A 15,808-nucleotide genomic window follows, 5' to 3' on the forward strand; every position below is an offset into this window, starting at 1 on the left:
ACAAATAAAGAACGAAATCAGTTATAGCTGATAGTTCTTTTTCATTCACACAATGCAAAAACACATTTGATTTGTAACTGGTTTGCTCAGAAAATAATGTTTAAATCTGCCCGCGCGTTCTCCACCATTATATGTAGCGAATTAGCGGGAGGAGGGAAATAACGTTATTTGAAACACTATGAACCTCCGACCGAAACACTACGGGGATTCCCAAGGGAATCTTAGATTTTAGCTCAAAAGGGAATATGTATAATTAACTGTAATTAATTATACAAGTTTATCAGGTTTTACCTGGCGTAGCAGAATTAATAATAACAATTAATTAATATGTTCGTCCACCGAAGACATATATCCATAATCGTATATTAACGTCTAAGAAATGTTAATTTCATGGCCTTTAAAATTAACCATCTCACTGATACAGTATACAGTGCTACTCGCAGCGTGTAGCTGGATCAAAAGGCAGAAATAGTGACTTTACTTTCATGAGCATTGAACACAGAAACAATTCAATTGTGAAAATGCAAACCGGTTTATTAACTATAAAATGAAGTACACATAACGACTAACTAAACATACACACATACAATAACATAAAACATAGATGAGAAAGAAAAGATTGAAAAATCTAGAGAGAGAGAGTAAAAGATTGGCAAAGCACTATTGCTTAACATCTGCACAAACCATCGGAAAATCTCTAAGTAGCGCCTTAATTTTATAAGGGGTAAAGCTTAAACATCAGCGAGTAAAACAAGTTTATACTTGCATTTGGCTCTTTGTGTTGCGTTGCGAAGTTTCTGCTGCACGCGGTGCGAGCAAGGAGAGAGAGAGAAAATCCAGGTGTGTTCGTTTAAGATGGAAGTCCGTTAAGTTGTTTCGTAGGGCGGATTGGTCCGCGGGGTTTTCCGAACTCTAGCGCAAAGCCAGGAAAGACTGTCCTGAAGAGACAGGGCTCAGAGAAAAGATGATGAATCCGAGGGACTCTGGGTGAGTCTCAGCGAGTTTCCAAACTGCGCTGACGGGTTACCTGAGTAACCGGGCGACTGGGCGCTCATGAGTGAACTGAACGATTCAGCGATAGAGAGATTGAGCGAACTGAGCTATTGAGCGATGATCAATGAGCAAAAAGCAAATTGATGGCTTGGGCGATAGGCCGTTTTGACCTTTCACACGCCCAGCCCATTTTGGGTGTATGACCAATGTGTGCGCGGGGAAACAAGCCTTTGTTCTTTCAGACATCACATTTGCGTAATTGCATAATGATAAAACTTTGTTTCCATAACTCTTCAAATCGATACTAAATGACATTGATGCGGCTTATGGTAATATGATACATAGAAATGATTAGGAAATAAAGAGTAGATTAATTTCATACTAGACAAGACATGGGTTTAAGATCACGTTGAATAATAATTTCATACCTAAGATATGAACCATGCTACAGTGAACAAAATCTAACTAAAGTGTTAACACACAGTTACATCACACATACATGATCATGCAGTAAAGGGATATAACATATATATACATTTAAACAGCTCATTGTGATCTTTAAATGTGGTTTCATCACAGACATATCTTCTGTGCCCCCTGCTGTGTCTCTGGCAATGGTCAGAATGGTGGAATTCCTTTGAAGACTGCATTTGTATTAATTGTCGCTCACTTTACAGCCTTGATAGGTGGTTGATATCTGGGTGATTGTGTTATCAGGACACAGGGTTATCTAAAGTCACAATTTTAGGGCTGTTTACGGTCCAGACGCCAAATGGCCTCAATCTGACTCCGAGCCATCTGTTACAGTAGTTTACCAACTAAATTCATTAATAACATGATACTCCTAACCATGTGCACTGTGAACATACAATTTTTTATCATATCCTATAGAGTATGTTCCATAAATCTTAAACATCCTGAAAAACAATGTTTTAATGTGTTCACTGACAGGAAGAAAGAAACCAAAGCTAAACTTGGTGCTTTGTGGAGGAGACAGAACATTACATATATCAAACCTGATACAAGGAAAAAAGAATATACCTTCTATGTCAAATGAGAACAAGAGTAAAGTGTGTGTGAGCAGAGAGCTGGAGGTTTGTGGACGTCTGATCAATCTGATAGAGCTTCCAGATCTGACTCGACTCTCAGAAGATGAAGTGATGAATGAAACTTTCCACTGTGTCTCTCTCTGTGATCCTGGAGTTCATGTGTTTCTCATCACTGTTCCTTCAGAACCACTAACTAAAGAGGTCAAAGCAGAAATTCAAGAAATAAAAAGAAGGTTTCAATTCAGAAAACACTTCATGGTGATTTTTATAGCTGATGTCACTGTTAACAGTCATGTGACAGATGTTGTTGAATCAAATGCTGAATGTCAGAGATTGATCAGACTCTGTGGAGGACACTACAAAGTATTGGGATTGAAAGAACATGGAAAATACACACAGATTCCAGATCTTCTAGATTACATAGAAAACATGAAAACTGAACCCTATTCACTTAACATGTATATGAGGGCTCAAGAGGAGAGAGTGAGACATGAAACTGAAGTAAAATATAAAGAAGAACTCAAGAGAATGGACAAAAAAATCAAAGAGTTACAGGAGAAGATTCAGCCAGAGGGTGAGTCGATTTTATATAATAAAATTTCAAACTAACCAAAATTAAAATGAGTCCATGTTTTACTCACCCTTAAGCCATCCCAAAAACCCACCGTTTCACCTCAGATGATATTTAAAGGGATAGTTCAGCAAAAAAAAAAAAAAAACATGATTTACTCAAGCATAAGTTTATTAAGACCTTGTGGTGCCCCTGGGGAGCAACTCCATATGTGCCCCTCAGCCAACATACTTGCAATTGATCACACAAGGATCCACTTTCTTAATAATTTATAAGAAGTAAATTCCCTTTTTAGGAATTTACATATTTCACACGAAAACTGTATATGTTCTCTTTTGTAAAAAAAAACACATATAATGTTACATTGCTTGTATTGAATCAAAATTAGCAGTGAAATTCTCAAACAGGTTACAATGGCATTTTTCTGGATTTTGAAGGCATATGATGTTTTCGAAATGTCCCAACCAGTTCAAATAGAGTGGAGTGCAGAAAGACGTTGCTGTGTCATTGTTGTTGATCATACAGAACAAGTTCATTGCAGGGAGAGGTTATAGTTAAAAAAAGTTAACTCTAAGCACTGAGCAGAAAAGCGGCCAACCTCTCCTGCGTGTTTGTGCACCTCTCAAACAAGGTCAGAGCAAGCATCCTCTTTTTAAAACTTCTGCTAATATGACAGTTAACAGCAAAAGAGCGCTCACTAATACTTGCAGGACAGCTGCTTCGTTGGTTGCCTATTAACATAAAAAATGCAGCACACTGCTCTATTCTGATGTCAATCAAATAAAGGCAGTGCGATCAGCCTTGCATTTTAACTGTAGAAACCATGCTCTGTGGGATCCACTCCTAAAGAACTCCTAAAGGTCCTGGAGGACCACTGTCCTGCAGAGTTTAGTTCCAACCCTAATCAAACACTTGAAAATCCAATCAAAGTTTTCAGGATTACTTGGAAATTAAATGCAGGTGTGTTTGATTAGGGTTGGAACTATACTGTGCAGGATAGTGGCCCTCCAGGACCCAGGGTTCCCCACCCCTGCCTTAAGGTCTTCATGCGAGTACTCGCCCAATTGCCCATATGGTTAGTTTGCCTATGCCCTCAAGCCATCAGAGATACGTATTTTCAGACAAACAAAATTTGAACAAAATTTTGAACAAAAATTTTAATTATAATAAAAATGTCCTCGCTCTTTCAAGCTTTATAATGGTAGTAAACAGGGATCAGGAACAACTTTTGACTTTGAAGCACAATAAAGTGCATCCATTCTTCACATCCACATGGCTCCAGTGGGTTAATGAAGGCCTTGTGATCACTGTTTAAAACTTTATAAACTATAATAACTACCTTCCCTGATTGGCCAGCTAATCTGTACGTTGTCATTTGCCTGAATACCTCTGACCTCAGCCGGAAATGTGAAGCTCCTTACCATGTTTACCATGTCTGTCTTTACTACATCACTGATCCCAGGAAGTAAACTATTGCCTACAATCCGTGTGTTTGTTGTAGTCCAAGAAAAGAGATTTGTGTTGGAGATGATAAATCGCATCATCATTTACTTTGGGGTTTGTCTCTTTTGCATATCGTTAACATGTACCAATACACACTTAAGTACTATTCGCACGGGATTAGTATTATCTGGGGACCTAGTGTGATTTAGAAATTACCTCCCTGCATCTGAGTTTTGTGTGGCCGGTTTGCACAGGATAAGCAAAGCCTGTGGTTTCACATAAATTTACTGACTTATCTCTCAGATATGATGTTGAAGCTTTGCGTAACACCTTGTTCTACACACACAACACCACGCCATGCTGTAAAACAGTGTTTCCCAACCCTGGTCCTTGGGCACCCCCTCCCAGAAAGTTTTAGATGTCTCCTAATTTAACACACCTGATTCGACTCATCAGCATCCTTCCAAAATGGTAAACATGTGTCTCTAACAAGCTGATGAGTTAAATCAGGTGTGTTAAATAAGGAGACATTTAAAACTTTCTGGGAGGGGGTGCCCGAGGACCAGGGTTGGGAAACACTGCTGTAAAAGGTAAATTTACCATATTAATCATTGATCATGTCCTAATCAGTTGCGTCGCAAAGCCTCCGCATCTGCAGATGCATGGATGACAAGCGACTAAAACAATTGCGCTTTTCATGTTAAATTCATGAAGTATAACTAAATGGAATAAGAAAAAAAACTTTTTTCATAAACACTAAATTCAAGAAAAATTTTCCTAATTTTATTTTTTTGTCTAAAAACCAGACTTATTTTCCTAGGTCATCTTAATTTAAAATTTTTTAGAAAATTTTACTGAAAACAAGACAAAAATACTAAGTAAGAAAGTATTTTTTTGCAGTGTGGCACAGAAGCAGAGAAAAACAAAATAAAAAAGGTGCACGAAAGCTTTGACAATTACATATGATGCGCCAAATCCTGGCCAAATTACACAGATGCCAATTCGCACAGGACTAATATTATCACAGGACCTCAGTGTTCAGCGAAATATGGTAGGTCATTTGCGGGGGAATTTTTACTTTACAAATTACAGACATTGCAGATTAGCATGGGATTAAGATCACAGACAACCTCGGCACCTGTTACAAATCACTAGAGGTCACCAGGTAATAGAGGCTGTTTCTCAATATGCATTCTTCAGCGGTCTTGCGTCCTTGTGTCCTCGCTCTACGTCATCATTAGCAGTCAAAGTTCAATTCCAATTCTCAAGAACACAAGTATAGAGGACGCATAAAAATACCCAGATGAGTTCTTGATATCGAGGATGAATCGAGTGCAGACTTGTGCGCTGAAATCTGGGGAGGTCTGGAGCAGGAAGATCGCACACATCTTAATTCTCTGTGTTCTCGCGACCTTCTGAGTTCGTTCTTCCGAGGTCGCCTGGCAAGACCAATCTCCACGAGAACACAAGTTCGTTCTTTGCGTTCTTGGAATTGAGAAACAGCCACTAATCCCGAGCTTTCATATGCAGCATTAACTTCCTGCTCTTACTCATTTGTTACCTTAAATAAGAGATTTTCTGTATTACCTGGACATTTCGCCCCCTACTGCTCAGGTGAGTAATAACATAGCTGCTCTAAATGCACTCCTTGTAAATAAGTAACAGGAAAACTATTACAATGCAGTAACTCTGACTGTGTTTAACTGAAAGAAGAAAGTCATATAGGAAGGCTTGAGGGTGAGTTAAATATGGGCTCATTTTAATTGGGAGGCAAACTATTCCTTTAAGTACTGTCTTAAACTCAGATTAATACTTAAACTCAAAAAAATTAATTTTCAGGTGCTCAGTGTGAAGCAGAAGATCTGACATTTTTAAGAATCGTGTTGATCGGGAAGACAGGAAATGGAAAGAGCGCAACAGGAAACACAATACTGGGAAGAAACCAGTTTCAGAGCAAATTAAGGTCAAATTCGGTGACAACTGTTTGTGAAAAAGGAGTTGGTGAAGTTGATGGTCGATCAGTCGCTGTTGTTGATACTCCAGGTCTGTTTGACACAAAACTGCCATATGATCAAGTGGTGGAAGAAATCATGAAATGTGTTTCACTGTCAGCACCTGGACCTCACGCCTTCATCATTGTGTTGAGTTTGGGTAGATTCACTCGAGAGGAGTTAGACACTATAGATCTGATGAAGAAGATATTTGGTCCTAAAGCTGCACAGTTCAGCATTGTTCTGTTCACAAGAGGAGACGATCTAAAGGGTGAATCCATAGAGGATTTTGTGAGGGAAAGTGAATCTGAAGAGCTGAAGAAACTGATCAGAGACTGTGGAGACAGATATCTGGCCTTTAATAACAATGAAACACAAGACAGAACTCAAGTGATGAAACTGATAAAGATGATAGAAGAGATGAAAACAACAAATCACGGTCAATATTTCACTAACAGCATGTTTGAAGAAGCAGAGATGAGCATTAAAAAGAAAATGGAGGAAATACTGAAAGAGAAAGAGAGAGAAATTCAGACTCAAAAAGATGAATTAAAAGCCAAATATGAGATTGAAAAGGAAAACATGAAGCAGAGATTGGAGGAAGAGAAAAGAAAAGCAGATGAGGAAAGAATGAAAATGGAAAATAAATTTAAGGAGCAGGAAGAAACTCTGAGAAAAGAATTTGAGGAGAAAGAGAAAACAGAACAACAGAAACGAGAGAAAGAGAAACAGAAACGATTAGAGGAGGAAAATCAACAAAGAGTTGAATATGATCAGATGATAGAAGAGATGAAGAGAGAATTTGAACAACAGATATCACAGAGAGAGAAAGAGAGAGAAGAGGAGGATAGAAAGAGAGAAGAGAAATACAGACAAGATCAAGAGAAGATGAAAGCTAAAGAAGATCTCATCATACAGTTACAGAAGAAACAAGATCAAGAGAATAAAAAGAGAGATTTAGATGAACAGAACAGAAGAGAACAAGAAGAGAGAGAAAGAAAAGAATGGGCGAGAAAAATAAGAGAAGCTGAAAATGATAGAAAAGAGACTCAAGAGGAAATTAAACGACAACAGAGAGAATGGGAGGAGGAAAAGGAACAACAGATGAGAGAGAGAGAGGAAGATGAGAGAAAGAGAAGAGAGAGACATGAAGAACAACTGAGAGAAAAACAAAATGAACTGGAGAAAACCAGAAAGAAATTTGAGGAAGAGAAAGAAGAAGAGAGACGACAGAGAGAAGAAGAGACACAGAAACAGAGACAAGAGAGAGAAGAGAAAGAGAGAGAATATGAAGAAAAGAAAAATGAAATGATGAAACATTATGAGAAACTGGAGCGAGAGAGAAAAGAGGAGTGGGAAAGAAAAAAACAAGAGGAGGATAAAAGAAAAGAAGAGGAGAGGAAGAAGTGGGAGAAAAGAATTGAGGATATAAAAAGAGAAAAAGAAGAAGAGATCAGAAGAAAAGAAAGAGAAAGAAAAGAAAAAGAAGAGAAAGAGCGAGAAGAAATGAAGCAGGAACATGAACAGAGAATAAAAGAGATGAAGAAGAAACATGAAGATGAAGCCAGAAAACAAGCGGAAGAATTGAATGATTTCAGAGAGAAGAATGAGCAGCAGATTAAAGAGCTCAAAGAGAAGTTTAAAGAGGATCTAGACATACATGAAACACTGGGAAAATGTTTAATCTTCTTAAGCACCATTAAAAGTGTGGAAGTGAACCATCTAAAAAGAAAGATTCAAGAATTACAGGAAAAAAACAAAAAAAAAATGTGTGATCATGTAATACTTAGTATGCAGCACTTGGACTTCGGGTGCAGTAGCCTAATATTGGGGGAAGTTTGAGCGAGAGGGGGAAGTTCACAGGAGTGATAATGTTACTTCGCGCCGAGGTCAAAATGCAAACTAAGTGCTCTTTCACCATACAATATAGTTCTCATTTTTATCTGCTTAAAAAATTGCCACATTTTATTTTGTGCCACCATACTTACTTGTGTAACTACTCATTTAAATAGGGAAAACATGTCAGTGTTTGGTGGCTTCTAAATTCATCCCTGTTTGGATCCTAAGGAATAAATGGGGCTAGGCTAAATGCTAACACATTCACAACATGCTGTACAAAGATTAAGTGCATGCATTATGTAAGGGATAATGTGGAGGCAGACGGTAGTTCGGGAAGTGGGCCCCGACAGTGTGATCAGTAACCGACGCGAAGCGGAGGGTCTTGATCGCGCTGAAGGGGCTTATTTTGCGATAACTACCGGCTGCCTCTACATTATCCCGCTTATTACACGGCTACTTGCCACATAAGAAAAAAAAACGGACTTGAATATGAATTTGAAACATTTTATTGGCATATTTGTTTTAAATTAACATTTTTATCCTTCCGCGAAACTTTGCACAGATGCATAAAATGATCGTAATACCTTATTAAGATTCGCTGCTTCATACTTGTCTGTCTCCATTTTTTTCTCTTTTAGCCAGTCTTTGAGAAGTTTTAATGCCCATTCTGTATTTTTTGTGTGTTGGCTTTGTAGCTGTCATGCTCTATTTTGTCAAGTTCAGTCTCAAGCTGTCTGTGTCTTGTCGTGGTTGTCGAGTGTTTGTCACAAGATGGCGCCAAACAGACAGTAATCTTTATTGATCTTTATTGGCGCGGAGCGATTTTACTTGTGCAAGTAGTACCGGCTATGCGTTATTACTTTGGAGCGGTTATTATTTGAAAAGAACGAACCTGCAAATGTCTCAACTGACCAATCAGAATCAAGCATTCCAGAGAGCCGTGTAATAAATGAAAATATGTATTAATTCACCTAAGTTGAGGTAAGAACATAGTAAAATATTGAATAACGGTGGTGTTTTTCTTTAATAATAATAAACATCCACTGCTTAAAATACCTCATAAATCCTCTTCTGCTAAATGCATAGTGATATATATTTTTTTAGATTTTAAAGCTGCCAAACAGCACTTAAACATTTTGACCAGGGGGCAGTTTGCTCACATTAGATTTTTGCAACAAATTTTGATTCATTTAAAAATGTTTACTTGTGAAAACAAACCAAAACTGCAACATAATGCCTGGTTTCCACCAACAGTACAGTACATTACGATTCTGAAACCCCTGCGTTTCCACCACCAAAAAGTACCCTTACCTAATATCTCTGTTGCAGAACAAGAAACAAAAAAGGCTACTGGTTAAAATATTTCCTAAATGTTAGCTGAGCTAGTAAGTCAGCTGGTCTTCCAGTTTGACCTGCTAAAATGTGGGCAAAACCCTTTTAAAAGGGTTAATCTAAAAGTCTGTTAATCATTATACAGAATTGTTTTGTTCACACTAGTGATAGCCAATCTGCATTCACTTTGTTTCATTTGATTAATTAGTAGTAATGATGCTTTCCTCTCCTCCACTTGGCACATGTGGGGAAATATAAATGATCAATATAATACATTGGGCCCTATTTTGACTATCTGTAACGCAAGTGTGAAGCGAAAAGCGCAAGTGACTTTGTGGGCGGATCTTGGGCGCTGTTGCTATTTTCCCGGGAGGAGAAATACCTCTTGTGCCAGGCGCAGATCAATAAGGGGTTGGTTTGAAGTAGGTTCATTATTCATAGGTGTGGTTTGGGTGTAACGTCAAATAAACCAATCAGAACGCTATCCAACATTCCCTTTAAACGCAAGTGCGCAAGTTCCATGGCGGGTTGCTATTATCATGACGGATTTACCAGGTGCACGCCAGGAGCGGTTCACAGCCGAGGAGACCCACGTTCTTGTAAGAGCAGTCAAAGACAGAGAAGTTGTTTTGTATGGGGATGGGAGAAACCCGCCCAAATCAGCGTCGGTTAAACAGCCGTGAGAGGAAATAGACGCAATTGTCTCATCAGCTGGCTTCCCCATCGTTGCGCCGCAAGCACTACAATGATGTCAGGAGACGGGGGATCCCAAGCTTTCCAGCATAAATCGGGCACGCCGGGCACACAGGAGGACATCGCTGCGTCCACCCTCACCGCTGAAAGGGTTTGGGGGCTTTGAAATCGGAACCAAGAAACGCAAGCAAGGTCCAACCCCAAAGTACACTTACAAATCAAGTTCATATACATTAAGGTTTCTTATGAAAACATTTTAATTATTATTTAGATAAAATAAACGTAATACAGCCACACAACAAACTTATGAAAATATTTTAATCGTTATTTGCATGATAATTGTTTAACGCTGCCACACAAAATAAATAAAAACTATATTGTGCACGCTATACATTATGGTCAAGCATGCGCCCTTAAAATAGCATAATGAACTACGCGCAACGCACCACTGACTTTAGACTAGTTTTTTTGGTTAGTAGCGCAAATTGCCTCCTTTTTTGCTCTGAAGCGCCCAGGGAGCGCAAGTTCATTCCCTAGTTTGCTGACGTGCGTCTGTGGAGGGAAAAACCCGCTGTGCGCCGGTGCAAAATACGAAATGATACATGCGTCACTGACAAAGTCAATTGCGCTGGGTGCAAGATAGGGCCCAATATATTTTAGAAAATGATAAAATAATAATCTAATGATAATTGAAGAAAATAAGTCATGCATGAGAACTACAGTCAGTGCAATGGAAAGTCACAAAATGACACAAGAAGATACTACAAATTTGCTAAAATAATAATGAAATGATGAATTATGAGAAACAGAATAAATGATCATGAAGAAAGGAAAACAGAGATTGATTACAGAGTTGATTTATTTTAATTGGTTAAATTATTGACCTTTTAGTAATCATTTATTTTAGTATTTAATAAAGCTGTAATTGGTGATCAAATAAGGGAATGGAAGATTGATTTAATAAGTGGTTATGTCTAATAGCCATGAGCATTAAAGTATAAATCCAAAGTGAAAAATTCATCAAAGTCATAGATGTGCAAACTTCAATTTCAACTTGGATTTTGTGAACTGTAATAAATTGTTTGTGTTTCTAGTCTTTAAAACTGAATAAAGTTTTCTTCTGATGATAAATGTTATGTACAGTATTTATTTTTTTTCCCTACTGAGTCCAGAAAAGTGAAGCATTTTAAAGGAAAGCAAAACAGCATTTATGTTTTAATTACTATTTTGCTGTTGCTGAGTGGAGCATTTTTAGAGACAAAGCTGTTTATAGCCTACAGAGCAGAGTATGTGAGAGGAACAGAAATTATTTAAAGTGCCCATATTATGAAAAACTCACTTTTTCTGGGTTTTGGGGTGTTCTTTTGGGTCTCTGGTGCTTCCACACGCATACTGTACAAACTGAAAAAAATCCATCCATGCTGTTTTGAGTGAGATACAGATTTTTGAATGTCCTTTGCCTTGAGTCTCAGATTTCACAGCAGATTGCTACGCTAGTTAGTTTGCAGTGTGGTTTCTCCTGCAAAGCCAGTAACCAGCTACCGTACTTTTCAAAAGTTATAAGAAATATTTAACTGCTTTATTTTACAATTCTACATGAACTAACTAAGTCAGGGATGGGCAACTTCGGTCCTGAAGGTTCAGTGTCCTGCAGAGTTTAGCTCCAACCATAATTAAACCCACCTGAAGCAGACAATTAAGGTCTTTCTAGGCATACTAGAAACTTTTAGGCAGGTGTGCCGAGGCAAGTTGGAGCTAAACTCTGCAGGACACCAACCCTCCAGGACCGAGGTTGCCCATCCCTGAACTAAGTAATAGTGTTTTGCCAAACTAACCAAGACCAGGCCTTACCGACCAGGCTTTTCCGACAAGGTCAACGCCCCAGAGTCTCTATCACTTTTCCAAGATACGGCGGACCTCCCGCTAGCTTCTTGCAATTCGCATGCTGTCCACAAGCATTGGGTCTTAATTTCTGTCATTTGCGAAAATAATGCGTTTGAAAATGTTTTATAACGGGAATATGTTAGCATTGTCCAGGGCAAAACAAGTGTATTGTTGAGACTGCTACATCACAATTTACTCTCGAATCATTGTGTGTCATGAGTTTCTTCTCCTGGAGTGTACTAGTGTACTATTAGTGATACTTTTATCCTTGATTTGTCTGTTGGCAATACATAAACCGTTAATAATTATATATAATAATATACAGTATATGGTCTGTACTGCTCACGTGATACCATTGCGCACGGGCACATGACGTTAGTAGTGGGGCGTGGCCAAAGGAGCAGCAGCTGATAAATATGTAATGACTAGCTCAAAACGGCACAATCTGAAATGCCCTGAAACAGAGGCTACTAGAGATGGGTAACAATCTTTCCTACAAGCTATTTCGAGCAACAACTTTTGAAACATGTTTTATGGAACTCATACACCTATTTAAATTGTGGAAAAGCAGTCATAAGATGGGCACTTTAAGGACCAGAGGGCCATGATTATGACCTGAGTGAGGACTGATGTGTCTAGGTTTTTACTCGCTTCAAGGGCACTTCACTACCACTCACAAGCGGATGTTATGGTAGCACTAGCAAAAAGCCACAGAAAATGATAGGAGCACCACAACTTTGTAATCTTGATTAAAAGCTTCAACAATCAAACTTGATCTTACATTTTTTGCCAATTACCACACACTTGCCCTTCTTGTGCTTGGCACTCTCTCCGTTTTAAACTAGCTCTTCATCATTCATGGGGCCTTTAAGCAACACTATGTAGTTTCCATGTAAAAATGACTTACAGCTCCCCCATGTGGTTGAAAAGCGCAACAGTGCCTGGTATCAGACAGTCTTCTGCAGGCAGGGGGAGGGGCAGGGCTGTGTGCTCTACCCTCCACCGACACTTTCAGAGTGTGCTTGTAGCAGCTAGGAGGCTGCGGTTGCAGCAACAGTACAATTTGTCCAGTTAAAAGTTGTTTTATCACTGAAATAATTATTTAAGACATTATTTAAAGGTAAAAAAAACTACATAGTGTTGCTTTAAAAATCCATTTAATTTAATGTTTTTTTATTATTTTCACTTGTAGATCTACAACAATTTTAAAGTGCTACTTACAAAGGTTTTGGGAAACGGCCCATAAGTCTAAGATGATTTATACAATCGTTTTTACGATCTACTTAACCCTACAATGCTTTTGGGAAATGCAGCACATAGAGCAGGCATCGTCTGAGGTCCTTACAAGGGCCGCTGTCATCTTTCCATATGTTTTGTCATCTGGCAGGATCCTGACAGGAGCTAGGTAATCTGAAGTTACCTTGGTTTAAGCTTCCCATTGTAGAAACTGAAAAGCAAATAGAAAAAATATTGTTGCAGTTCATAGCTTTTTGTAAGGGATGGCTATTAATATGTTTTTTATAGCTTAATGCAAAGTTACAGGATGCAAGTATGTGAATGCTCGGCCTGAAGAGATGTGTCATTAGTCTAGATTTAAACTGGGAGAGAGTGTCTGAGCCCTGAACAGTGTTAGCAAGCTCAACCTCCTTTAGTGGATTTTGCTAAAGTCCAGAGTGTTGTGATCTTAACCCTTTTGTGTTGGGTGTTTTCATCCACTAGAGGGTTTTTTACTTTTAATTTGGCCACTATACTTTCTCTCTGTTTTAACAAATTGAATGATTTTTTGTGACAAATCTTATATTTTGATATATTTTAATAAAATGCTTTGAATTTTTTAAAAACTCAACGATATACCGTGGGCAAATTTACTACCCTTTCATGTTGTTAGTAGATGAAAACATCCACTAAATTAAATGGCTATAGAAATTTATCAGATGAATATTTTTCAAAAATATGTTGATCAACATCAGTACTGATCAGAACTACCAAATCTTCACAAAGATTCCATGATTTTAACTCTTTAATGGCCAAGTTCATAAGTGGTGTCACTGATTTGGGGAAAAAAACACACAAAATGACAGATTTTCAATATAAAAAGTGATTGTAACCTGGATTTTTGTTTACTTTTTCACAGTCTTGGACATGTCAAAGGTTGGTAAAAACATTGGCTTTGAAGCATTTTTAGTTTTTGTGTAGCATCAGTTTTTATTTTTTGTTCATTTATTGTTAGTGGCTGTTTTTGCCCCATTGACTTCCATTATACCCACATTTTTTGATTGCAGAGCTATGACACCTTTAATCATGCATTTATGATTTTTGGTGTTTTTTCCTTTTGCGAAGATGTCAAATTTGTCATTTTTACTGTTGCTTACCATGTGGCACTATTAACCCTTTAGTAGGCCTATGCAAAAACAGAGCTTAATTTCTGGCTTGTACATTGAGATATAGAGAGTATAACTCTATAATAAAAACATATTATTGTGTTTGTGTGTGTTTTTTTCCCCAAATCAGTGACACCACTTATAAACTTTTAAAAGAGTTAAAGGGGGGGTTTAATGGTATTTCAAGCATTCTGACTTATTAACACAGTTATAGAGTTGTTTCCTCATGCTAAACGTAGGCAAAGTGTCAAAAATGCAGTTGGGCGTGTTTCAGAGTATTTCTGTGTTGAATGCACTTCGCCAGGGTTCGTACAAGTTTCGGCTAATTTTTTTCGATTACGGTTCTAACTGACGTTTCAGGGGTTTTCGATACGTATCACTTCTTTATATGGGCTTCCGCCGGAAAACTTCCCCCGGAAAACCCCGCCCAGCCGTCAGTCAGCGGGAGACGCTAGAGCTTGCTAACAGCTTATCACGCCACTCAGCTTTGTTTAATTTCAAAAGTCAACAATGGCACAACAAGAAGTGTGTTTTTGGATGTAAGGAGAAGACATCCAGCCTCATGGAAACAATGGATATAGTTTATTTTCCGGATTAGCAGCGGAGTTTTGCGTGAGTGTTTGATGCGGTGGATTTTCAGAACCGGGTCATGACGAGTTACACGTGGTAAGTAAGACTTCTGTCTTATGTTGGAAATAGGCGCGTGTATATTATATAAATGACACGAACATGTAGTGAATCATAAGTTAAAACAGTGTTGTATAGTGTTGCATGACTCGTACTCGCTCCTCCCGTGTTATAACTCCTCCTTCTTCATTTTTTCGTACGTTATCGGAAAGATTCGGTAAAGCTAATCTTTCTTTTATAAATCTGATTAAACTAAAGACTCTTCGGAGATATAAAGGATGTCATACTACTCTATAGGTACTCCAGATTAATATCAGAAATGCAGAAACAGCGTGTGTTACGTGAGCTTTAAAATCATGACATATTTGTGAAGATTTGGTGGTTTTGTCAGTACTGAGGTTGATTAACAGATTAATTAGTGAATGTTTTCATCTGCTGGAATCAAGATGATCTAAGAGGAATCTACAGATGTCCTCAATGCAGAAAGACCTTCAGTCCACGACCTGTTTTAGGGAAGAATGTGGTGGTCGCTGAGATGGTGGAGAAACTGAAGAAGACAAGAATTGAAGTTAGTGGAGATGTGAAGTGTGACGTCTGTACTGGAAGAAAACTTAAAGCCATCAAATCCTGTCTGATGTGTCTGAACTCTTACTGTCAAACTCATCTTGATCAACATGAGAATTTCTTCAGAGGTAAAAGACACAACTTAGTAGAAGCCACCGGACAACTGCAGGAGATGATTTGCTCTCGACATGATAAAATAATTGACATGTACTGCCGAACTGACCAGCGATGTATTTGTATGTTGTGTAAGGTGGATGCACACAGAAATCATGACACTGTATCCATATCAACAGCAAGCACAGAGAAACAGGTGAGAATCAAAGAGACCAACATCAATAAAAATTAACCTGCTAGTAATTCTCCTTAAAGCTCCCGTTCTGTCTGTGATTTTGAAGCTTTGATTTTGTTTATAGTGGGTAATATAACATGTGTTCATGTTTC

At 38.2% G+C, this 15,808-nt stretch overlaps 2 protein-coding genes across 2 annotated transcripts in view; both read left to right on the forward strand.

Annotated features, from left to right (window-relative positions):
• Nucleotides 1-15,808, forward strand: part of LOC129436825 (tripartite motif-containing protein 16-like) — a 130,143-nt gene that overhangs the window by 79,359 nt on the left and 34,976 nt on the right. The window lies entirely within an intron of this gene.
• LOC141351271 (uncharacterized) lies at nt 2,040-15,713 on the forward strand. Its single transcript, XM_073857939.1, has 3 exons — nt 2,040-2,616; nt 5,896-7,752; nt 15,250-15,713. Exons 1-3 carry the CDS (start codon nt 2,040-2,042, stop codon nt 15,711-15,713), a joined length of 2,898 nt encoding a protein of 965 aa, XP_073714040.1.

The sequence above is a fragment of the Misgurnus anguillicaudatus genome, chromosome 19 (genome assembly GCF_027580225.2).
Source record: "Misgurnus anguillicaudatus chromosome 19, ASM2758022v2, whole genome shotgun sequence".
NCBI lineage: Eukaryota > Metazoa > Chordata > Actinopteri > Cypriniformes > Cobitidae > Misgurnus > Misgurnus anguillicaudatus.